The following is a 23,764-nucleotide window of genomic DNA, read 5'->3' on the forward strand; positions in this document are numbered from 1 at the left end:
CCTGAGCGTCTGCGGGACACCCGCTGAAGACAAGCGACCCCCAGCCGAGCTGGGGAGCAGCAGGAAGCTGACCAAGGTGCAGGAACGAACCGTCCCGACCATGCCCCAACAGGCCAGCCCGGCCCCCCGTAACCCACCTCCCGAAACAGACTGTGGGGCTGACCAGAATGACCTCGCCCCAAGAGCAGCCAGGTGGGGGACCAACCTGAAGTAGCCCACCTGCCCTGACGGCAGCGGGGAGGGGCGGGAGGGCTGGGGCAGGTCTCCGGAGGGGCTCTGAGAGGACCTGGCGGGGGGGCTTGTTCCTGATGCCCCCCCACCCTCAGGAGCCGCTTCTGGGACCCCGCAGGGTGGGGGTGCCCAACGCTTTTTGATTTACGAGCCCCACGCCCCAAGCGGTCCCATAAATTTGGGGGCCGTTTTCACCAAAACTGTGAGTTACGATTTTTCAAATAAATACATTTTCCAATTAGTCGGGGTTGTGTTTAGGTTGAGCGCGTCCGCCGCAGACATCTTTCTTCGCGGAAAATACACAGAGGAGGAAGCGGAGCCGGGAGGAAACTCAGACGACATAAAAACTTGTGTAAACACGTTGTCATCCTCGGACTTCGGAAGAGAGGGGAACGGAGGGAGGAAAGTGTCTACTCCCCCTGGAGGGCTCGGGTCCCAGCCCAGGGGAAGACGAGGACAAGCTAATGTTCTTTTCCCAGACTGTGATTTACGTCCCGGCGAGAGGACGGGCAGGGGGAAGCTCACCCTGAGTAGGTTTTGGGATGCTGAGGCTCTGACAGACCTAGGAGTGGCCGGGGCTGCTCCCCCCACCCACCCCCGTCCCCCAACACACAAGCGCACCCTCTGGCCAAGCGTTTCTTTAGGAAAGTGCGTGGGGGGCAGAGAAACCAAAACGGACTATTTTAGGCAGCAAAGGGGCTTCCACTTCCAGCCCGTTCTGGGGGGGGGTCGGGGTGGGGCAAGCCACTGCAGAGCGGGCTTTGTTTGTTGACCTGTAAAATAAGGGGACCCGACCGGAATTCAGAGACCCCGCTGTGCCCAGGAGCACACGCACGATTCTGTGCATAACGCAGGGAGCACCTGAGCTGCAAGGCAGAGGAGGTCACAGTGGCCCGACCCTCCAGGGCCCGATCACCCCTCACGTAGGCACAGGGGGAGCTGAGGGCCCCCCAGGTGTCTGCATCGTGGGCTGTGCGCCCCACGGAAGCCCTTCCCTCCCTGGGCCGGGCGCTATGTACAAAAGTCCGTCCTACCAGGGCCTCTCGGGAGACTTGCTACTCCCCACACCCGCCAAGGGGAGAGCCCTCGTGCGCCGGCTCCAGGGGGAAACGCAGCCGCTCTAGGCCTTCCCGGCCCCTGAGGTTCCCTGGCCTACGGGGAGCAGACTGGGTCCGACTGGAAAGCTCTCAAATCTGTAGATGCGGCGGAGAAATGTTTAGGGGATTCGGGCGCCGAAGCTGCGGGTAAATGGCCGGAGGGCTGATTTATGGCACGGTGCGGCGGGACGCGATTCTCCAAGACAGGAGAATATTTTACACCGCGCTAATATAAACAGGCGGCCGGCCGGGCCCTTTTTATGGAGTTCCTGTAATTACCCGGCCCTGACAGGCCCTGATTTACTGCCCTATTTAGATAAGCGGTCGGTGCGGGGACTGCCGGTGGCGTCAAGGTCACGGGGCGCGGCGGGCGCAGGCTTGCGGTGGGCGCCCTGCGCGGCTCCGGCTCTGCAGCGGGGAGCAGAGGTGTGGGGCGAGGCAGCGCCGACCCGGCCCGTTAGGAAACTGCGGCTTCTGAGTTCAGGGGTCCACTGCACAGACTAGGAGCTGAGCCCCCCAAACCTCGCGGGGAAGGCTGGAACGCCCCCAAACCTCTCGGTTGGGAGGGAGATGGGGGTGGGTGGGTGTGCAAGTGAAATTCAGACCTTTGGCCGCATAGCCCCAGCTCAGGGGAGGGCCCCCCACCTCCCACATTAACCAGCGGGGGCTCTGTAGGGGAGCAGGGGCAAGAGGTCAGGAAAGGGAGAGGACAGGGCTGTCAGATGAGGGGAACCGAGTGGGAAAGGGGTTACCTGCTTCCTGTGCCACGCGACCCAGTAGTGTGAATGCTGCGACCCCGTTTCTTCCCCTGTGAAGCTCAGGCCCCTTATCTAGTGCTACTGGAACTGACCAGCTCTCCTGGGGTGTTTACTGCCCCCCGGTTTGCAGAGGAGGGGAAGACAGGAAGGCCCCGCGGATGGAGTGGCAGGGAGGGCTCAACCACAGTCCCCCAGGCTCCTTGCAGGTTCCTTTCACACAACTCCGGATCTTTGTGCCTCCCTCACCCCACTGGGGGCAGCGGAGAGGCTTGAAAGGCTCCCCAGACGCCTGCGGCACTCGGCACTCGCTGGCTGCTGAGCACTCCCTGCTGAGGGAAAGTGCCTGGAGCCAGAGCTGGTCCCTGTCTGAGGTGCAGGCTGGAGCCTCGAGTCCTCCCACCGGCCCCGGAGGCAGGTGCTGGGTGGGCCTTCCTTCTTGGGGCACAGCTGCTGGCCAGGGGCTGGCAGAGCCAGACTCAGGGACACCCTGGCTTCCCAGCCTAAAGCAACTGCAGCTGGACTCCAGGGCCCGCCTCTGGTCAGCAGACCTGGTCCTCCTGTCCCTGCACTCCCAGGGCCCCCAGTCGGGCTAGAGTTAAAAGCATATTGGGGTCTCCCAGAAGATGGGTCCTGGAGCCTGGGCAGCCTCCCTGCCTTCAGTCCTGCTGCCCAGCCTGGAACCCCAAGGCTCCTAGGGCGCTCCCCATGCAGGAGGGGCGCTGCTCCCAGGGCGACTTCTAGCTCCCTGGAATGGGGGTGGGAACAGAACTTTCCTGAGGTCCGGGTGTCTGGGAGCACCCCCCTCTCCTTCAGTCCTTCAGTCCCCCAGGGAGACTGCCTGGCCATGAGAGCCCCCCAGGGACCAGGACAGGCACCCGGGACTGACAATGCACTCCCCACCGTGAGCGGGTTCAGAGCTGGGAACGCATTTCGGGAACTGCAAGAAAACAGACTGGTCTGGTGGGCCATGAGGACCGTGTGGGCAGGAGCCGGCTCCGTGCTGGGGTGATGGTGCCCCAGTATCCCGAGTGCACGTGTCGCCTGGGGGCCGCATGTCTGTCCTGGTTGCTACGTGAACACACACTTTCGTGTGTGCTGTGCGTCCCCAGGAGCCCATGTGCACAGACTCACAGGCACAGACACACAGGCCCGTGCGTGTGTGACGCCACCGTGTGTATCTGTGAGTCCCGCCGCGGCCGGGGTGAAGACCTCCCCCGGCAGGACGAGGCTGGTGTGCGCGGAAGGCTGAGGCCCCAGGCCACAGGGTAATGAGCCCTTCTACCCGCACACCCTCTTTTAAGAGCGCCTGGGCCAGCCATGAGGCGCGAGACCCCGCGGAGCCGCAGCTGCACCGGCGCTGGCTCCCTCCCTGCGAGCCTCCGGCTCCCGACCCAACCCCAGCGCCGCTGGCGCCAGGCGCCCGGGAGAGCGGCGGCTCCCAGCTCGCCCCAGGCAGGCACAGGACCTCGTCCCTGCCTTGCACCTCGGGCCGCCAGCCCACAGGGGACCGGCCTGGGGACCCCGAAGATCCCCTCACTCCCTCAGGACCCCCCTGGCGCGAACTCCCTCGCCCACCACCCCAGCAGGAGACGCGAGGAGAGCCCCGTGCCTCCCCAGCCCGGGTCTCCCCACCACGAGGGGAGCCACATCTGGCCGCGCCTTCCCAGGGGTGCCAAGCACCCGCGTGGCAGAGGACGCTGTGGGCTGAATGGATGAAGGGGCTCCCTGGCCCCCTGAAGAGCTGCCCTTTGCGTCACCCTCCCCTCCCTGAGCCAGGACACAGCACCAGGGAAGGGGGTGGACGGGATGCGGGGCCAGATGTGCGGGCCTCTGCGTGGAAGCTGCCACCCCGAGGCATCTGAGTCCGGCCAGAGGAGCCGCCAGCAGGCCGGGTATCCCGCTCTCGCCAGCCAGGGGGCCTGCGGCGAGGCCCACAGCCGCCACCCCACAGCCGCCACCCCACAGCGACCGGCCAGCGGAGATAAGGGCCCGGCACCCCCCGGGGTGGAGAGAGTCTCCTCTGGGTGTTTTCGGCCAAACGCTGGTTCCCCGGGGAGGGGAGCTTTGGTGCTGGGGTCTTCAGAGAACCGAATATTCGAATATTCGCCAGGGGATGACCCAGGCCCCTTGCGGGAGGGAGAAGCGCCTCGCAGGCCCCAGGGGCAGCTGCAACCAGGGAAGGCCCGTGGGCTGGCGGCCGCATCCCTCCACCCTCCCACACAGGACAGGCCATGCGACAGAGCGCGGCCGCCACCCCCAGGCAGTGGGCGCTGGACATCTCGGGGCTCCCCGAGGGCCGAGGCCTGGGCGTCGGAGGGTGTTGGGGGGGCCCTGACAGCCCTGGGCAGCCCAGCAGCGCCCTGGAATCTGGCCGGGGCCCGGGCAGAGGTGCGGTTCTGCGACAGGAGCCCCGGAAAGTCCCATTTCTAACTCCGGAGAGTCGAGAAACAGGAACCCGCTTCCCGCGCCTCGGTTTCCCCATCTGTAAAGTCAAGGGGGCTCTAGGGAAAGGCCGTCTTTTCCCTCCACTGCAGATTCCTTCCTTGAGCGGAGGGGATGGGCGGCGGCCTTGGGGGGCCCTTCGCCCCACTAGGGCCCGCCTGCCGGGAACCGGAGGGGCGGGGGCGAGGGGCGGGGGCGGCCTCCTGTCCCCGCGGGCGGCCTGCAGGGGAGCGGCCGACGGAGCTTCAAATCTGGGCCGGCCCCCCCTCCCGCCCCCCGCCATTGGCTCCGGAGGGAGGCTGACATCAAAGCCCGTCCTTATATAGGCCGGGCCGCCGGGGAGGCCGCACAGGGTTCAACGGGTCTCCGCGGAGTCCTGCCCGCGACGCGCGCCCACCCCAGCCCCACCCTCGCCTCGGGCCCTCGGAGCCGGCGCGGCAGCGCCCGAGCCGCGGGTGGCCCCGGTGGCCGGGGCGCATGGGGCGGCGCTAGTCGGGCTGCGGCGCAGGCCGGGCCGCGCCAACATGAACCTCGTGGGCGGCTACGCGCACCACCACCACCACCACCACCCCGCGCACCCCGCGCACCCCATGCTGCACGAGCCCTTCCTCTTCGGCCCGGCCGCGCGCTGCCACCCCGAGCGGCCCTACTTCCAGAGCTGGCTGCTGGGGCCCGCCGACGCGCCCCGGACTTCCCGGCCGGCGGGCCGCCCCCGCCGCCGCCTACGGCCCCGACGCGCGGCCGGGCCAGAGCCCGGGGCGGCTGGAGGCCCTGGGGGGGCGGCTGGGCCGGCGGAAGGGCTCGGGCCCAAGAAGGAGCGGAGGCGCACGGAGAGCATCAACAGCGCGTTCGCCGAGCTGCGCGAGTGCATCCCCAACGTGCCGGCCGACACCAAGCTCTCCAAGATCAAGACGCTGCGCCTGGCCACCAGCTACATCGCCTACCTGATGGACGTGCTGGCCAAGGACGCGCAGGCCGGCGACCCCGAGGCGTTCAAGGCCGAGCTCAAGAAGGCGGATGGCGGCCGCGAGAGCAAGCGGAAAAGGGAGCTGGTGAGTGCGGGGCCGCTGCGCCCCAGTCCCGGGCGTGGGCTCCGAGGTGGGGGCGCGGGGCGCAGGGGGGCAGGCGCGGGCTGTGAGCCGGCTGCCAGGCTGCGAGGAGGGGCTGTGCCTGGAGGAGGCGCGTCCCGGCCGAATTCGTTTTGACTGCGGGGAGTGCTCGGGTGCTCGGAAGCCCAGGGGGGACGCATCGTCCTGTTTGCAGAGAGAGCCGCGGGGTCCTCCTAAAGAACCACTGGAAACGTCAGACTCGAAAACAGACGTTTCCAATTTCCAGGGTCCCGGCCCCTCCTGGAAGCCAGGGCCAGGACGCCTGGTGCCGACACGCAGACAGGCCGTGGTCAGTTTCCAAGGCCTCCTGGGAGAGGCCGGTCTATTCCCATCCCTGTGCAGGAGGGAAACCGAGGCACGGACCAAGGCAGTCCGAGGCGGGGCGGGTGGCGCAGCAGTCCTTCCCTTCCAGCTCACAGCAGCCCCGCCGCCCTCGGGATCCGGGTGACCTTGACGGCTGTGTCTCAGCTGCCACCCGCTGCGCTGTGCAGATCGGTTCCTGCACCTTTTTCTCTGTCCACTCTGGGGAGGGCGACCCTTTCTGGCGCTGGGTCCCAGCAGGCCAGAGATCCCAGACCTCCAGGCATGAGTTCCAGGCTGAGCAGCTGGTTCTTTGGACTGGGCGCTCAGACCCACCCCGCCTGGGAGCCACTACCCAGCCCTGCCAGGTCTACCTGCCCTGCAGCGGATTGTGGCAGAGTAGCGGGCGCTCGCTGAGGAGGCTGGGAAGAGATAGGCATCTGTCCAAAAGATGCAGGCGCTGGCGGCGCCTGGGGCAGTAGTAATTGGGCTGTGCCATCCCCTGCACGTCGCCACCTCCTCCGAGAAGGGCCGGTTCCAGTGGAGAAAGCGGTGGGGGAAGCAGGCCAGGCAGGCGCCCCTCTCCTGCGGGGCCCCTGAAGCTCCCAGCTCCTGCTCTAGGGACCCCGGCACGGATGCCGGGCTGGATTGGAGAGCTGGTGGGGTGGGGGGCAGGTCCGCAGGAATGAGAAGGCTCACCCCCATTCCGACCTCTGCGGCCTCCCTTCAGGGTCACAAAGCCGCAAAGCCACACCCGGGCGCGGCGGTTTCGCCAGGCAGAGCCCCCTCGCTGCACCAGCGTCCGCCCTGCCAGGCGACTGCGGCAAAACCACACATTTATGAGCCCGTTTGCTTATTTCACAAGCAGCAATCCCTCGCTCACCTCCAGGCTCCCCGTCACCGCGCCCCCCACCGCCCCACCCCCGCCGCCCGGGGCAGAAAACTCTAAATCTGACTCTCTTCTCTCCCGGCGTCCTGTCCCCCGGCAGCAGCAGCACGAAGGCTTCCCTCCTGCCCTGGGCCCGGGCGAGAAGAGGATTAAGGGGCGCACAGGCTGGCCGCAGCAAGTCTGGGCGCTGGAGTTAAACCAGTGAGCGGCGGCCCGCAGGACCTGCCCGGCCGCGACCTGGAGTCCGGGGAGGAGAGGAGGCGGCGGGGCCCGCCTGGGGCCGGCGTGGCGGGAGGGCCTGGGCAGGCCGCGGCCGCAGCGACAGCCTCGGATCACACGTGCAATGTCCCTTGAGATTTTTTAAAAACCTTATGAGAAAGAGAAATATATATGTACCCCCCGCGCCCCCGCCCAGGGCAGTTCTTGGGGGCCCCACGAGGGAGGCCGGGCGGCCCGGCCCGCGCCCTGCACCCTTCCCACCCCTGTGGGGCGAACTGCCCGCGCCCGCGCCCGGCCGACTGCTACGGGGCTCTTTCTCTGCAGCTCCCCCACCTCCGCTCCCCCCCAGCCCGCGCGCTGCCGCCCTGGAGGCCGGGCCAGGGGCCCTTGGGGCCGGGCAGAGTGAGCCAGGCCCGGGGAGCAGGCGCCGCCGCTGCTCGCGCTTCAGCGGTGCTGGCGACTTTATTTTATTTTATTTTATTGTTTGTTGCTGCACTTCCTACTTCGTTTCAAGGGAAACTCCTCTCTTTTCTGTTTTCTTCCTTCCTTTGTAAAGAAAAACTTCCTTCTGTGGGAAAGTTTTTATGTATTTAAACTACCTAGTGCGCCTGCTGCGCCAGGTGCCGCCGCGTCCCCTCCCGGCTCTACCTCAGTCTCCAGCCCCTCGCCCCTGCCCCGCCGGCCTTGTCTGTGCTCTTGACTAATAAAGCGTTTTCTGGGATCAGAGGCGCCTGTGTTCTGTCTTGGGGGCGCCCCTGGGCTCCGACCTTCGTTTCTGCGGAGTGAAGCCCCCGCTCCTGCCTGGCTCTTGCTCAGAGCCGCCGCCAACGGCGAATCAGGTCGAGGTAAGAGGGCAGAGGCCGGTCAGTCCCGGGGTGCAGCGCCCCGGCAGGCAGAGGTGGGGCCGCAGGAGGGAGGGAGCCCCGGAGGCCGCTCTGCTCGGGGGCGTCGGCCTCGGCTCTGCCTCCAGGCTGGCGGCGGGCGGTGCGCGCTGGGGGTCTGTCCGCGGTGACCTGGGCTCTAGGGGAGGCGCCGGCACCAGCCAGCACCCCGAGGGCAGGGAGTGGGGTGCAGTGGGGCAGTGAACGTGCAATTCTGGACGCAAAGGGAGGGAGGCAGGGGGTAGGGGCGAGAGGCGCCGCCGGGAGCGCGGGCCGGAGGCGGCGAGGGCCGTGCGCCCAGCCTGCCCGCGAGTTCGGTCCCCGCCGGGCTCGGAGCGCTCGCGCGCTGGGGGCACCCGCGGGCCTGGGGCTGCCCCGGCGCTCGGCGGACGCTCGGGGCGCGCGGGGACCTGAGCGCGGGGCTGGGCTCCGCGGCCCGAGGGGGCTCCACGCCGCGCCCGGGCGAGCGCCCCGACGGCTCGCCCCCGCCCCGCGCCCCGGGGCGCGCCCTGGCCGGGCGGGGCGGGCGGGGCGGGCGCTTTGTGGCGGCGCAGCCGGAGCCCGAGGCCCGCGCGGGCGGGGAAGGCGGCCCGGAGCTGCCGAGGGGCCCGGCGGGGCCCGACGCCTCGCGCCGACGGGGTGAATACGGGGCCCCATTAGTCTCGGCTGTAAACACCGGGGCAGGAGCCGAGCGGCCGCTCGGGCCTTTCCGGACGCGAAGGAGTTAATAAAAGGTGTTTTACGGGCGGGGGGCGGCGGGGAGGTGTGAGCCCCTCCGCTCGCCCCGCCGCCCCCGCCCGCGCGGGATCAAACGCGCCGGCGCTTTAACGAGCGCAGCGCCTCGCGGTAATGAGCGCCCGCCCGCCCGCCCCGCGGAGGAGCCGGCAGGAAAATCGGGGTCTTTCTCCCCCTTGCTGTTCTTCCCCGGGCCCGGGAAGCCCCTTAGCCGTCCCGGCACGCGCGGGGAGCGGGGGCGCGGGGGCGCGCGCGGGAGGCGCCCCAGGGCGGACGCGGGTCCCTGGGACTCGAACTCAGGACTCCGCGGTGCGGACCCTCCCGGGGCTGCTCGCCCGGGGCTATTTTTAGCGCGGCCAAGTATCCCTGGCATGGAGGGAATGCGCACCCCGCCTGCGCCTCGGCACGGGGTGCCCTGGGCGGCCCCCCTGGCCAGCTGGGCCCCAAGCCCTCCCTGGGAACACGGGGATGGGGGCCCTGCCACGTGCGTCCGGACCTCGCAGCCGCGGGAGGAGCCGGGCCGGCTGGACCCGAGGAGGGGTCGGTGGGGTCCGCAGGCTCACCCGCCCAGGCCTTCCCGGGGATCCCCCGTGTCCCGGCCATCTCCAGCCCCACCTCACTCGCCAGCTGGGGCCCAGGCCCCTGGAGGAGCGGCTGCTCCAGACTGAGCAGTCTGCGGGGCTCTCCTCTGCTCCCCTTTGCTCCCCTCTGCTCCCCGGCGCCCGGGCCTCTGCCCTAAAAATACCCTCGGAGCCGGCGGGTTCTTCCCGCGCCGGCAGACACGGTTACTCTCATTTTTAAGTGAAGGGCATCGCCCTCCCTGCAGCCCGGGACGCAGGAAGGAAGAATCAAGAGCGTGAAAGTAAACCCGGGAGTTTATCCATCGTAGGGAGATCCCGGGGCGTCGCGCCCCAGGCCGGTGTGAGGTGTGAGGGCCGAGCTGTCCTGAGCGCCCTGACCCAGCCGCCCCGGGCTGGGGGCTGCGCCAGGGAGGGCTCAGCGCGGGCAGCACCGGCGCTGCTGCTTGGAGAAACCCTCAGCCCCCAGGAACACAGGGCGATGGAGCTGGAGGTCGTGCGTGAAGCCTCAGTGGGCGGGGCGGGTCCCGCCTGGGTCACCAAGGCTGCGCCCGGCTTGTGCGAGGAAGTAGAGGCCCGGGCGGGGCACACCGGGGAGTCCCCACCTCTGCCGGGCGCGGGGCTGAGAAAGCTTCGGCTTCTCCTGCTTAGCTCTGTTTTTCTGTATTTTCCAATAATGAATCAGTCTTACATTTGTATAAAAATGAAGCTGTGATGCCCCCCGCGCGGGGTGTCTGGTTTACTGGGCAGAGTGGACTGAACCCCACTGCTAGGCCCGCGGGCAGGATGGGGCTGGCACGGGGGTGGGGGTCAAGGGGGTCCTCGAAGCCCCACTGTCTCCGCACAGCCTAGAGGATGCCCAGAGGTGGACCCAGAGGTGGACCCCAGGCTGAGCCGGGAGGTGAAGGCCGTGCTTCAAGGGCAAGGTGTCCGGGCGGCCAGGTCTGGCTGCGGGCTCAAGGCAGTGACCCCGGGGCTGCTTCCCCCCCCCCCCAGGCCCGGAGTCAGGGAGAGGCGGAAAGAAGGGGCTAGGGAAGGGGCCCGGGGCCAGCTCAGCTGGGACCTTCTTCCATGCTCTGGGCTCCGTGGATCCAGCCATTCCTGGAGCCACATTCCTGACAGTGATGGGGGCTCGGGGACCCCCCCTTTCTGTGGGTGACCCCTGAGCCTGCCAGGCCTCAGCAGCCCCTGGTACTTTCGCTTCTAGAAGCACGTTTTTCTCTCTAGCAACCAGGGCAGGAGCTGAGGCAGGAAGTGATGGTTCCGCCGAGGGAGAAGGGAAGCCGCGGGGAGGGGTGAGCAGCCCAGGCCGAGCGGGTGCCGGGCCTTCAGCGCCCTCGGAGAGCGCCCCTCCCCAGGCGCGGTCTTGCCCGATATCCTCATGGCAGAGCTGAAACCCAGAAGTCAGCCAGCCCCCTTTCTAAATGAGTCACTTTGGTAAGAAAAAAATACGCAGGTTTGAAATATGCAGCCTCCCGATGGAAACCTATTTTGTTTGAAGAAAAAAAACCTTTTTTTTTCAGCCAAGAGTTTTTACAGCTGAGCTCTCCCAAACTCATAAAGACCAAGGCGCATACGGGAACCAGGGAGACTTAACCACGGTGCGCGGCGCCTGCTGCAAGCAGACGTCGGCCTGACGTGCGGCTCCTACAGATGTTAGCCAAGCAACAGGAACAGGCACAGCCCGCGCGGAAGGCGCAGGGAGGGCATCGCGCCCAAGTCCAGTGTGACCACGGAGCTGTCCTGAGCACCCATGACATGGGCCGCGAAGACCATCCCGCGGCCACGCCTTTCCCTCATTTTCTAAAGGGGAAACTGAGGCCCGCAGAGGGAGGGGCTGGCCCAAGGTGGGGAGCTGCCTTCCTCCTCTTCCTTTGTCTCCTTCTGGTGCCATTGTGGAGGCTGCAGGGAGGGGCCTGGGCAGCTGCTGCCCCTCCCTGAGGCCTGGCTCCTCCTCTGCGACCCAGGCCTGCCCCTGAGTCCAGCAGGCCCTGCGAGGTAGAGGTAGGCGCTGAGCCCTGAGAGCTACGCTCACTATTTCGCCTCACTCCGGCTTTGGCAGCCAGGGGCACCGGGTGGGGTACCGGGTGGGCTGGCTTGCCGAGTTTAGAAGACGGGGCGTATTCCTGACAGGCGTGGAGGCCGCTGGGACTGGCCGAAGGGCACCCAGCCAGAGCGCCGGCTCCGCCCAGGCCTAAACATCGAGGGAAACTGAGGACAGGCAGGTTGCCGAGGTGGAATTTCCGAAACCATGGGGGCAGCACTTCCAGAAAGAAGTGCCCCGCCAGCTGCAAAGCCCACCGGGCGCAAGGAAAGTCCCCAGAAGCCACATTCAAAAAGACAGAGCAAAGAGAATGAATTGGAGGCGTGTAATGAACTCAGGACATCTGAAGCGCAGTTTCGACCTGGAGTCAAGGTCAACGCTGTGAAGGGGAGAGTTTACATGCCGCTCTCCATGCCAGGCTTTGGAGGCTGGGGTGTCCCATGGGTCAGCCCCCCCGTCAGGATCCATGTCACGCGTTCAGTGGCGTGCGTGGCCACTGGACACCCGGCCAGACGGTGCAGGTCCAGACCCAAGTGACAGGAACACTAACACTTCCTGCGCACCCGGCTGCTGCCGCCATCCCCTGGAGGGTGCGTGGCGCCCCCCCCTCCCAGCCAGGGAACCCCACGCAGCTGAGTCCTGCCGACCCCAGAGCAGCCGCGCCGCGGGCCTGTGCCGGGGGCTCTGGCCTTGCGTCTCTCCGGGCGGGCAGAGCGCGGGCTCTGGAGGGCCTCAGGCCGGTCGTGCTCCGGCCCGGTCCCCACCGCCTTCCCCCCTGCAGAGGCGTCAGGCGGAGTGTTTGGCAGCAGAGAACAGAGCGCGAGAGGCTGGCCAAGGTCACCAGGGAGGTCCGGACGGCCAGACTGGACTCGCAGCCGGGCGAGCTGGTGGGCTGAGCCGTGTGGCGGGGGCAGTTCCTGAACCTCTGAACCCCAGAGGCGTGTTCTGTGAAGGGGGAGCCTCAAGTCAAGGGCAGGGACAACTGGGAGCCGCAGCCCTTTCTCTGCTGTGCGCGGGGCACTGGCCGCAGGGCTCCCCAGACCCCAGGCCTGGCTCTTGGCTTGGGGTGGCCGGCTGGCACGCAAGGGTGGGGGTGGCCGGTGCTCCCGGAGCTGGTCCAGCCTGTGGTGTGACCTGGGAGCCTCCTTGCCCCGCTCGGCCTGTGTCACCTGTGACACGAGGGGGTGGGCGAGAGCCCGAGTCCCTCCCTGCTCGGATAGTGCGGGATGTCCAGGAGGGCCGGACCCCAGCCTGGCCCTGGCCTCCGGGGGTCAGAGCCTCCCCTCCCCTGTGGCCTGGGGCCGCCAGCTGGGGGAGGGCGCCACCTGGTGGCAACGCTCCCTCCTCGCACCCAGCAGACCTGGAGCCCCACGGACCCTTTTCTACCACCCCCGGCAGTTCCTGGAGAGGCCCCCCAAGTTTCATCGGCCCCATCAAATCCCGCAGGTGACCTGCCACCTCCGCCTCCGCCCGCTGCAGCTCCAGCCCGCCCCGGGCGCTCCGGGCCGGCTAGGGCGGGGGACGCCTCCCGACTCCACTGGGCCCGTGCGGTCCCCGGCCAGAGTCGGGGCGCCGTCCGGGAAGCGAGTCCAGTTGGTCAGGACAAGGTGGCCTCGTGGCCGCGGTGCTTGAGGCCTGGCAGAAGCCCCGGATTCCTGGACAGCCGAGCCTGGGACCTGCCCGGGCGGGCGCCAGCTCCCGTGTCTGGGTCCAGGCCCTCACCCGCCGGCTGTGGCCCGGAGCGGACGGCCCCACTGCGGCCCGACACCGCAGGGACCCCGCGGGCCTCGCTCTGCCGCCACCAAGCTGCTGTTGCTGCGGCCGTGGCGGGAGGAGCGGGTCAGGGAAGCGCGGGCTCCGCACGGGGCCGCGTGGCGGCTCCTCCTGGGCACAGCCACGAGCCCAGCGCTTCGTCCCATGGCAGCTGCCTGTGGGGACAAAGGGCTCTTCAAGCCTCAGGGTGTGGGGTCGGGTGACAAGGGGAGCTCGGGGTGCTCGGGTCCACACGAAGCCATGGGAATGGAAACTGCGCTTCCCTTCGCTTTGAGGAAATGAGCGCCATCCTCTGGACGGTGGTTCCCCCGGGCAACAGCCCCTCACACGTTCCCTGGGCTCCCAGAGAGGGCCCAGACTCCCCACCCCTGCCCCAAGGCCCCCCGGAAACATGGCCTCCGAGTCTGAGGGTGGGCGGGGCTGCATGGACCTGGGGGTGGGCAGGGCTGCGTGGGTCCTCACCTGGCATTTCTGGCTCAGAAGGTGGAGCCAGCACCACCACCACCACCACCCCCTCCCTGGGGACCGCCCACCACGTCCCCCTCTCTGTGGCGAGGCTGCGGCGCCAACAGGGACTGGAAAAGGGCCTACGGCTGGGTTGGCTGGGCGAGGGGCTTCGCTCCAGAGGCCTCACAGGCCCGAGTTTCATTTCCCACGTGTGGTCTCGTTAGGTTCCTTGGGGCTCCGAGGCTGGCTGTCTGGTCGGAGGTTGTGTGTCGGGGGGTCCTGCAGGCCACACAGCAGGTGGCCCCAAGTGGGGGGCAGGACAGCTCAAGCTCCAAGCCTGCCCTCTGTGCAGCTGGTGTGCCGAGGGGGCCTGGGGGGTGCGCGGGGCCGGGTCGGGAGGGACAGTCAAAGAGAACAGCAGCACGTCCTTACTCATCAGACCATTTATTGAGAGCAGGAGGCCCCCTGCGACACTGCCACACGGATGTCACACCACGGAGACCCCAGAGCCAGCCAGAGCCGTCAGCAGGAAGAGCCGCAGGTTACAGGATGGGCACACACGCCCCCACCTGGGCAGGCAAGCACTGCCAGGCCTGGGATGGAAGGGCACTTGCTTTCCAGTAAGGCAGTTAGGACATGAAGAACACCCCCGGCCCCTGATGGCCCAGTGGACAGTGAAAGGCCCTGTCGCTGGACAAGATGGTTCTCCAAGTGACAGCAGCCGAGGGGCTTGGAGAGTGAGATGCAGGCCGAGGCGTCACCAGCTGGAGGCAGCGCTACCCTAAGCCCAAGCCTTACCCTCGGCGCCCAGCCTGACACAGGCCCCCGAAGCAGCCTCCCAGTCAGGTCCTGAGCTCACCTGTCCTGGCGCAGGGACAGGACAGGAGGTGACATGCCCCAGGGCCACTGAGCTGTGCCGGGCAGCCCGTGCAGTCCCTGCCACCGAAGCCCACCTGCAGGCAGTAGTCCAGCCGCAGCCGCCCCCACGGCTTGAGAACCAGGCTCCAGGCGGCGCTAGCTCTCCCGCCAGGCCTGGTTACAGGCTGGGCCGGGCCTCCCTCCCTGGGGCCCTGCGGGCGGCCAGGGCGCCGGCGGGCAGCTCTGCTGGACTCGGGGGCGGCTGGAGGACGAGGTCAGCCCTGCAGCGCTGCTCTCCCGCGGGCCAGCGGTGACTTTAAGGGGCTTCCCGGCCTGCAAATGTGGCCTTGCCTCACGCCAAGACGGAGGGCGCCCCAGGTTCCTAGGGTGTTTCTCAGTGAGAACAGAGTGGGGGGGTGCTTGTGGAAGGCCGGGACAGGCCCTCAGCTCTAGCCTTTCAACCCCCCGCGGGCCGCCATCTAATGCCTTCCAGCCGAGGTTTCCCCTAAGGATGCGCGCATCGGCTCTGGGCGTGGAAAAACAGGCTGAGGATCCAGGCGGACCAGGACTCGGGCGGGGTGGCCAGGCCCCGCATCGATTGCTAGCCGCTGTTTTTGAGCTGGTGCGGAAGACAGCCCCAGCCTGGACGAACACCCGATGGCACGCGGCGCCGGGAGCGGCCCAGAAGACGGCAGGGAGCAGAGGTGCCCAGGGGCACGGTCCAGAGGCAGCGCGGTCTCTGTCCTCAGAGCTGTTTCTGCCCAGGCTCCTCTGAGGCGGGTGGGAGGCCAGGGCGGGTGAGCACCCAGGGGGCGGGCCAGAGGCCCCTCCACGCTGGTGCTGCCCCCGCGGTCTGAGCCCAGGAGGGGCTGACCAACCTGCTCTGGGAGGCCAGGCCCGGGGAGGGGCCCCCTGTCCTGCTCCCTCTCCAGGCACATGCCCTGCGGATGGGGTCCCCCAGCTCCCACACACCAAGCGGCTGCGGCACCAGGTCAGCTGCAGGCAAGGGGTGTCTGAGCTCTGGGGCTGGTGGCGAGTTTGCAGCGTGGGCCGCGTCTCAGGACAGCAGGGGTGCGGGGGGTGCGGGGCTTCTGTCTCCACTCTGGTCTCGAGCCTTTGGTTTCCGGCCTCACGGGGGGCCGAGCTGGGCGCTCTCCCACATGCTGACGTCCCCCGCGGTTGGCTGGTTGCCCCGAGAAGTTTGTCTGTTTCTTTACCGTAAAACGAAGAGACACGCGGGGCCAGGCACCCGGCAACGCCTGCCGGGGCAGGACACACCGAGGCGTCCACGCCAGTGCTGGACTGAAGTTCCAGTTTTGCCAGGAGCACCAGGAGGTGGCGGCACTGCGAGGGGCCGGGATGCTGCCTCCCACCTCAGCCCCCCATGACAGGCCGGGCCTGCAGGCTAAGGCGGAGGTGGGGCGGGGCGTGGACCAGGGCCGGGCACTCTTCTCGCCTGGCTGCTCGGCCCCTCCACTTACCCGGAAGGCGGCGGATGGGCCCTCGTCTGCACGGCTGGCGCTGTGGGACAGGCCCGGCCCAAACCCGGACGGCGGCTTATGGATGCCATGAACTACGGCCCCGGCTGCAGCTGATGGCAAAGCTTGGCCAGACACCTTCTGGCTCAGCAGGAAAGGACCCAAAGCCACGTACCTTGAGCCCCCGGTGCCACGCACGTCCCTCGCACGTCCCTCGCGTGAGCGGTGTGACCGGCTCCCGGCACACTCAGACACCGGCAGGCTGTGTGCGGCCCCGGGTGTGTAAGGAGACTCGGGCCTGGAGCATGCTGGGCACGCTCATCTACACACCTGCTCCGTGAACACCGGGCATCACGTGGCCAGAGAGCCAGCTCCCGCGAGAGGGGCCCAGCCCGTCTGCCTAGCACGCCCCTGCCGCTCGCTGGCTGCTCGCTGAGGCGCGAGAACTCAGAATTAAAACTGAGCGAAAAAGGAGACTCTGGACACAACACAGGGCAGGAGGGTCAGCGGCTGGATGCGAGGCCCCTCCTCCTCCCCCCGTGTCACACGCTCCGCCGACACGCTAGTTAGAAACGGCTAGCAAAGGCGTACTTTTGGATATAAAGCTTTGTTTTCAAAGGATACTTTGGCTCTGATATAATTAGGTAGAGGAATCTGAGTTTCTGAACATAAAAAATTCAGGTAAATTACTCACACTTGAAAAATCCATCTGTGCGACCGTGCCCTCGCGGGGCGAAGGCCCTCACGGAACACGTGCGCTGGCACTGGGCCCCGCCAGGCGGCTGCGGAGCAGAGCACCCGCCACGCTGCACCAGGACCAGCCTTGTGGCGACGCGGCCCGGGAGCCGGCGCAAGTCCCGATGCCGACCTCGTCCAGGGAGCGCCGAGCCCCGGCAGCGCGGGCTCTGCACCGGCTCTTCCGGAAGCCCCACAGGCGCAGCTGGCACGGCGACTGCCCAGGAGTCCACCTTCCGCCCGCGCCCTCCGGGGGCTCAGTCTCCTCCATGCGCTCAGGAGTCCCGCGGGAGCGCCGGGGCCCTCCGTGTGCAGGGCCAGGCCAGCGAGGGCAGCAGCGCAGCGGCTGGGAGGCCACAAGGCTGGCGACCGAGGCGGAAGCTACGCGTCCTGCATCTTCTCCGGCTCCAGGCCCGCCCGATGCTGCGCTGGGAGCCATCTGCGTGGCTGCTCTTCCCTCTTCGGGGCCCCGGCCAGGACCCGCTTGGAGACAAGGCCTCGTGGGCACACGCTGGCAGCGGCCACTCCCGCCAGGCCCCGGTGCGCGCCCGCACGCCATTTTATTTACAGTAACGCGTGACAGTCCGGGCGGCGCTGCCGCGGCAGGGTCTGTGGCCTGGGCCGTGCGGGCAGCCCTCACTCCGGCTGCTTGCCACCCTCGGGCTTGGGGTCCAGCCTGCTCTTGTTGCTCTTCACCATGTAGATGAAGTAGGCCAGGGTCTCCTTCTCGTTCACCGGGATGTTCCTGAAGTGGCGGCTGACGGTCTGCGGGGAGAGAGCCCTGAGCGTGAGAAGCCACGCCGTGAGCCTTGAGGCAGCGCCCCCCGGGGCTGGGGCGGCAGGGAGGTGCTGGGCTTGCAGGCTCTCAAAGCAGCCCTTGAACCCCCAACCCACCCACAGCGCAGTTCTCTTCAGGGGTACAAGCTCACACACCCCACAGAGAAGACGGACTCTGACTGGTCCCAGAACCCTCTCAGGCCCCAGAACTGGGTGGAAAATGTTTTTTTAAAATGGTGTCAGGGGAGCAGCCACCTGGACAGATGTGCCTAAGTCGAGACGTCACGGCACGGCACGGGCGGTCTGCTGGAGGCACAGGTCACGGCTCCTCCACCCCCGACGCCCACATGCCCAGCCCCGAGGACACGGGCCCTCTCCCCTGCCGTCCCCCACCAGGGCCCAGGGAAGGCTGTGAGCCCGTGACAGGTGGTGCGAGCTTCCAGGAACATGATGGGTTAGCCAGGAGCCTCTCCAGGAAAGACCAGAGCGGGGAAGACGGCCTGCGGGAAGCTCTGCCCAGACAGAGGGGCCGGGACGGAGGAGACACAGAACTGGAGCCCACGGAGGGTGGGGAGGGTCCCTGGATAGCAAGGAACCTCTCTCCTTTTCTCCATTTTCCACGACGGCCAGAAACACATTGGGAAGACACAGGAGGGGGAACCCCAGCGCCCAGGGACAGCCAGCCAGTCTGCATGTCTGCTAACAGGGGGGCCAGCGGCTTGCCACCCTCCCAACTGGCTGAGGGTGAACCCCGGCAGGGGCAGACACGCCTGGGCTCCGCCCACCACCCTGGACATGTCCAGGCCACAGCGCAGGACTCCAGGAGAGGAGCTCCGCGATCCACCGGCCACAATTCTGGGGTGAAGATGCCCACAGCGAACCTCCATCTACTGAGGTCTTGCAGGACAAGACTCAAGCTCGCACGCCCGACATGCCAGCCCTCAACCAGCGGCCTGCACGCCCAGGCCCAGCTCTGCCCCAGCCTGCCACCAGCTCCCAGCAGTCCTCTCCCGGAGCCATGGCCGCTTTTCTGGAAATGGGACCTTCTCTGGCCTCAAGCTAGGGGTCTACAAGAGGAATAGGGCGCGGGCTCGAGCCGTGGAGGGGATCTCCACCAGCAGACACCATGGGAGAGGTCGAGGGCCCACGGAAGGCAGCGGGCTGGCCCTCCCCACAGGGCGCGCTTGGCCACCTACTTCCGCCAACTGGGCCTTGTTGAAGCCGGGTCGGGTCTGCAGCTTGTAGTGCCGCTTGTAACGCCGCAGAGTGTTCACCTGCAACTGGAACAGGTCCACCTGGAGAGAAGACAAACTGCCGTCACAGCCAGCCAGCCCCCAGGGCCTCTGTGCCTGGCGCTACTCTAGGTGGGCGGGGGTGCGAGGACCACGGAAGGAGATTGGAAATGGTCCGCTGAGGACTGACAGTTGGGAGCACACAACAACAGCGGAGAGTCCTGGCTGGGAAGGGCGGTCCCAGAGGCTGACGGAGGCAGTGACGCCTAAGCCAGGAGAGGTGGCCAGGATGGAGGTGGACAGGGTGAGGGAGCAGACCAAGAGCACAGAGAGCCAGGGCACAGACAGGCAGGCCGGGGCCACGACACTCGGGGGTGTTAAGGCCGAGACTGGATGGGAGCATGGACGGCAGATCGAAGGGGGTTCCAAGAAGATGGATGTGGTGGGGTCTGCAGGGGAGACGCATGGGGCAGAGGAGATGACCCAGGTATGAGATAGAGCAGTGAGCGCTCTGGAGAGGTCACCAGGCCTGGGAGCAAAGGTTAAACCCAGGCAGGCACCCCGGAGGAAGAGGTGTGGGGCCTGGCAGCAGAGCGGACAGAGGGGTGAAGGAGAGCCGTGGGAAGTGCTGCTTTCCTCGGACAGTCTCTCAGGCTCGGCCTGCAGGTCGCAGAATCCTTGACCACCCCCAGAGCACTCAGAGGCTGCCGTGGGGAAAGGGTGCCTCCAGGAGACACCCTTCTTGTCTAGCACAGGAAGAGGAGAGCTGCACAGGCATGAAATACGGAAGGCCCAGGGTTGGGCTGCCTTTACCTGCCTCTAAAAGAGCTGTTCTTGCTTCAGGCAGGTGGCACGCACTTAAAGACAAAATGAACCAGCAATGAGGCCCGAGTCCTTTGTTCTTTCCCAAACATTCCTCAAACCCTTTTTTAATGTTGGTGAAACGCATCCATCTCTTTACAGAATAACCGTAATACCGCTCCGGTGGCTGACAGACACGGTAACCCAAGGCCGGAGGGGGCAGGACACAGCCTGCCCGCGCCCGTCCCTCCCGGTGCCGGCGGGGGCGCCTGAGGACACGCTCCCGCCTCACATTCAGCGCTCCGCGGGGCTTTGGCTTGAAATCAAGAGGAAACCCGGTGTCCTTCCCGTGGCCTTGCTTGAGGGCCGCGGCACCCAGCAGACGGGAGGGAGTGGGTTGCATGTCCAGGCTCGCTAGGGACAGCTCGGACCCAGGAGCTTTAGCATATCTGAAGACGGGGCTTGGTGGGCACCTCTGGGGCGGGAGACTCCCTCTATGGGTCGATCAAGGCCCATGACAGCCCCCACCGCCTGAGCAGGAGCTGGCCCCCACACCCCAGGGCCAGGCTGAGGCACCCCAGTCTGGCACTGCCTGTGGGATGGTGCAGGGTCGAGGCAGGACAGAGGGAGAGACAGAGCCAGCAGCGCAGCTGCGTGCACCCTCCTGTGCAGACGGGACACAGGCCCGGCAGGCCCCTGGCCTCCAGGCTCCGAGGCCAGAAGGCGTAAGGCCATCTGACCTGGTGCCTGGCTGGGCCTCCAGGCAGGCCTCCCAGAGGCCACCGGCCGGCTGCCTGGCCCACTCCTGGGCTCCCTACCCTCAGCATTGACATTACCAGGACTCCACAGGTCACTTTTCAAGTGCACCCACCGTCAAGCTGCAGGGCTGAGGCCCCTTCTGGGCAGAGAAGGCGGAAAGGCTGGAAATGGGCCTGACAGAACCCGCCCAGCTCCTGCTGCGGCCTAGAGCTTTACCTCAGGGACATCAGTGTCGTGCTCGGGAGAATCTCCGCCGTCGTCGCTGGTCTTCCTCTTCCTTTTATTTCGCACGCTCTGGATGAAGTTTTTGTGAAAATCGCAGATGTACAGGTGCCGGACCTGGGGGAGCAAGTTGGCGTCAGAGGCGCCCTGTCCTGGAGGCGACTGTGGCACGGCGCCCTCGCCGGCTCGGGCATCTGGCAAAGCCAAATGCCCAGGTATGAAGCAGCGGGTGCCGTGACCACTGGCGTGGAATGCACCGTGGGGGAGACGTGGAGGAGAGGGACTGGGCGGCCCTAATCGTGCCCCAACGGCACTGACCTCTGACCCCCAGGCACCCACACAAGCAGCTGGAGGCTGCACGGCAGGGTGGGCATGGGGGGAGCTGGGCTTTCGCTTAGGAGCTTAAGGGCCAGGGCTGGCTGAGGAGCCCCTCACAAACCGCAGGGAGGGTACCCATGAGTAACGGTGGGATGGAGGCGCTGACATTGACACACGTTGGACAGGTGCACCCGAGGGGCTTCCAAGTGTCTTCACTCCTTAGGCTCACTAGGATGAAAGCATGCCGCGGGGTGTGACCTCGGGGCGCGACCTCGGGGCGCACAGGCCTCTCCACGCAGGAGCGAAGCCTGCTTTTGGCTCAATGACCCCGACTTTGGTGTGGCTGGACTGGCATGTCCTGGCAGTGGGCGTCCACAGCGCACTGGTGTTTTGCTTATAGCAGGGCCCCCAGCATTTATGCATCTAAAAAGCTGCTTCTTTACCGAAAGACCTCAGTTACGTATGGCCGCAGAGCAGGAGGGCTCTGGCGGGCCCAGTTCCGTGCACAGACGTCAGACAAAGCCAATGTCACTGAGGGTGGCCCAGGGCTGTGCTGGGCAGCCCCCAGCATGCGCTGCAGCCCCTCCGGCTGCTGCCCAGCACGGCACTAGAGTGCAGGCCGCTCTCCGGGGTGAAGGAGGGCGGCGCACCGCGCAAGGGGCCACTTTCTCAAGTCTTGGGCCGCAGGAACATGGGGCGCGTGGAACAGGAGTCACCGTCTTTAGTGCAGCTGGCCTCAGCCCACCCACCCCGGGAGGAACCGAAGCTGGCCAGGGCCACCACCTCACACTCCCCTGCAGTCTTCTCCACCACCCCCTCCAGTAAGGCGGCGACTGAGGAGCGTGGGAGAGCTCGCTCCTTGGTTACCCGAGACCGCGACTGGGCCCACATGGGTTGGCTGCCCAGCTGGGGCTCTGGGGCTGCCATTTAGCTGCCAGGGTCGCTGCTGGGCACCTACACAAGACACAGTCCTCATCTCTCCCCGGTCATGTTCAGGCACACCCTGGAGTGCAGGCATTCAGGATCGGGGAGAGGGGCGGAGGGGGGCGGGCCGGAGCTCCCAGACCCACGGGGCAGGCCCTGATTTTTGTTTCCTGTTCACTTCCTGCTCCAGACAGTTCCTGCTCCGCCTGCCCCAGCCGTGCGGGCAGAGCAGAGGCCTGCTCAGGACACGGGCTGCACCCGCCAGCCCACGCCAGGCCAGTGAGCCCCGGAGAGGCAGCCCCGGGAGGGCAGGGGGCTGGCATGCTGGTCCCACACAGGTTCCCGGGGCTGCCTGGAGAGCGGAGCCCCCGCTGGGTGGCAAAGGCCCTCAAGCGCGCGGGCCTGGGCGAGCCGGCCGTTTCTCTCTCTGAGGACTGGACACCATCGCGCCGCCCGGCGCCGGCGGGGCGGGCGGGAGAGCGGCGGCTGCAGGGATGGAGTCCCGTCCCGTCCCGTCCCGTCCCGTCCCGTCCCGGCGGCTGGCCCCCGCGCGCGCCGTTCCTCACGGTGAAGGTCTCGTGAGGCCAACGACGCCCCCAGCCACGTTTAATGGCGCAGCCGCCTCGGCCGCGGCGCATCTCATCCGACTTTGAGGAGAAATTGGGGGCGGGCGGGAGAGGCTGGAGAGAAGGGCCGGGCAGAGGTGCTGCTCCTGGAAGCCTCCCCCGAGGCTCCGGCAGGGGTGCGGGGAGTGAGGGGCTGCCTCGGGGATCCGTGAGCCCCCCAGGGCCTGAGGGGCGCCCCCCGCCCTTCCTCCCAGCCTCGCACAGGGGCACAGCTTGGGGCACGGCCCCGGGCCCAGCGAGCTATTAATCAGCGGCCTCAGACGCCCCAGCTGTGGAGAGATTTTCTCTGAGAAAGCGCAGCGCCGGGACTGGGCCGGCCCGGGCGGGCGCCGGGGGGGGGGGGGGGGGGGGGGGGGGCTGCGCCGCGCCGGTCCCGGCGGCGAGGGCGGGCGCGCGTCCCGCAGCTCCGGCAGGGCGCCCGCGCGGGGCTCCCCCCGAGCCCGACGCCAAACTTGGGGCCCGGCGCTGCAGCCCGAGCCCCCCCCCCCCCCCGCTCCCAGGGAGGCCCCGCGGGGGCGGCCGTCCGGGCGCAGCGCGCAGGAGCCGCCCAGACGCCCCGGGCCGGGCCGGCCCCCCCCTCCGCGCCGGCCTCGCCGCCCGCGCCCCGCCGGCCCGCCCCGCGCCCGGGACTCACGCTCCTGTCGACGTCCAGCCGCAGCCGCCGCTGCGAGATGCTCTTCTGCACGCGCTTGCTGAAGGAGGCGTTGCCCGCCGGCCGCGCGCAGCGCTCGCCGGCCGCGATGAGGCAGCAGCTCTGGCCGGGGCCGGGGGCGGCGGGCGCGGCGGGCGGCCCCTCGCGGCTGTCCTCCTCGGTGCTGAAGCCGTTCATCGCCCCGCCGCCCCCGCCCGCGCGCGCGGGCCCCGCGCCGCCCCGGCCGGCCCGCCCGCCCCCGCCCGCCCCCCGCGCCGGGCCCGCGGGCGGCCGGGTCTCGGGTCTCGGGGCGCCGGGGGTCGGGGCCCCGCCGCGCCCGCTCTCTCGGGGCGGCGGGGCCGACTCGGCCGGGCCGCTCCCGGGGGGCGCGGCCTCCGCGCGGGGCCCGGCTTCGAACCCGCGGCGCCCGGGCCGCCCCGCCCCGCCCCGCGGCCGCCGCGCCCGAGCCCGCCGCGCCCGGCCGCCGCCCGCCGCCCGCCGCCCGCGCCGCCGCTCCCCGCCCTCCGCGGGACGGCGGAAGTCCCGCCCCCGCGCGCCCATTGGCCGCGCGCGCGCGCTGGGCGGGGCGGGCGCCGCCGCTGACGCGCCCCATTGGGCGCCGCCGCCGCCGCTCCCCGGCGCCGAGCTACTTCCTGGACTCGGCTGGGGCGGCTTCAAAGTCGGGAAAGTGGGAGCCGAGGAGTTGGCGGGGCGGGCGCGGGGCGCGGGCCCGGCGGGGCGGGCGCGGGGCTGGCCCGGGCGCGGCCGCGGCGCGGGCGGCGGGAAGGACGCGAGCGGGGGCCGGGGGGCGCCGGCCGGGGCCGCCCGCGCGGTGCCTGCGCTCCAGCCGGGAGCCCGGGGGGCGGCCCCGCATGGCCTCGGGGGCCCCCAGCCCCCCCA

At 68.3% G+C, this 23,764-nt stretch overlaps 2 protein-coding genes across 3 annotated transcripts; one reads left to right on the plus strand and one right to left on the minus strand.

The window, feature by feature from the left end:
* The first annotated feature begins 5,052 nt into the window (after positions 1–5,052).
* HAND1 (heart and neural crest derivatives expressed 1) lies at positions 5,053–7,031 on the plus strand. Its single transcript, XM_037501024.1, is given in 5 exon segments — positions 5,053–5,206; positions 5,209–5,241; positions 5,244–5,327; positions 5,330–5,580; positions 6,927–7,031. Coding segments are annotated over 5 exon segments (627 nt in total).
* Positions 7,032–16,153: 9,122 nt separating this feature from the next.
* On the minus strand, positions 16,154–23,062 carry SAP30L (SAP30 like). Of its 2 annotated transcripts, XM_037500026.2 has the most exons (5): positions 22,174–22,532; positions 20,360–20,482; positions 19,401–19,440; positions 18,548–18,646; positions 16,154–17,339 (listed from the first exon to the last, which is right to left on the minus strand). In XM_037500026.2, exons 1-5 carry the CDS (start codon positions 22,248–22,250, stop codon positions 17,211–17,213), a joined length of 468 nt encoding a protein of 155 aa, XP_037355923.1. In that variant the 5' UTR covers positions 22,251–22,532; the 3' UTR covers positions 16,154–17,210. The 2 variants fall into 2 exon arrangements, with proteins under 2 accessions (XP_037355923.1, XP_037355922.1); XM_037500025.1 differs by lacking the exons at positions 19,401–19,440; positions 22,174–22,532 and adding an exon at positions 22,868–23,062.
* Between the last annotated feature and the right edge of the window lie 702 nt (positions 23,063–23,764).

Source organism: Talpa occidentalis, unplaced genomic scaffold (assembly GCF_014898055.3).
Source record: "Talpa occidentalis isolate TD23 unplaced genomic scaffold, MPIMG_talOcc4v2.1 talOcc4.9, whole genome shotgun sequence".
Classification (NCBI taxonomy): domain Eukaryota; kingdom Metazoa; phylum Chordata; class Mammalia; order Eulipotyphla; family Talpidae; genus Talpa; species Talpa occidentalis.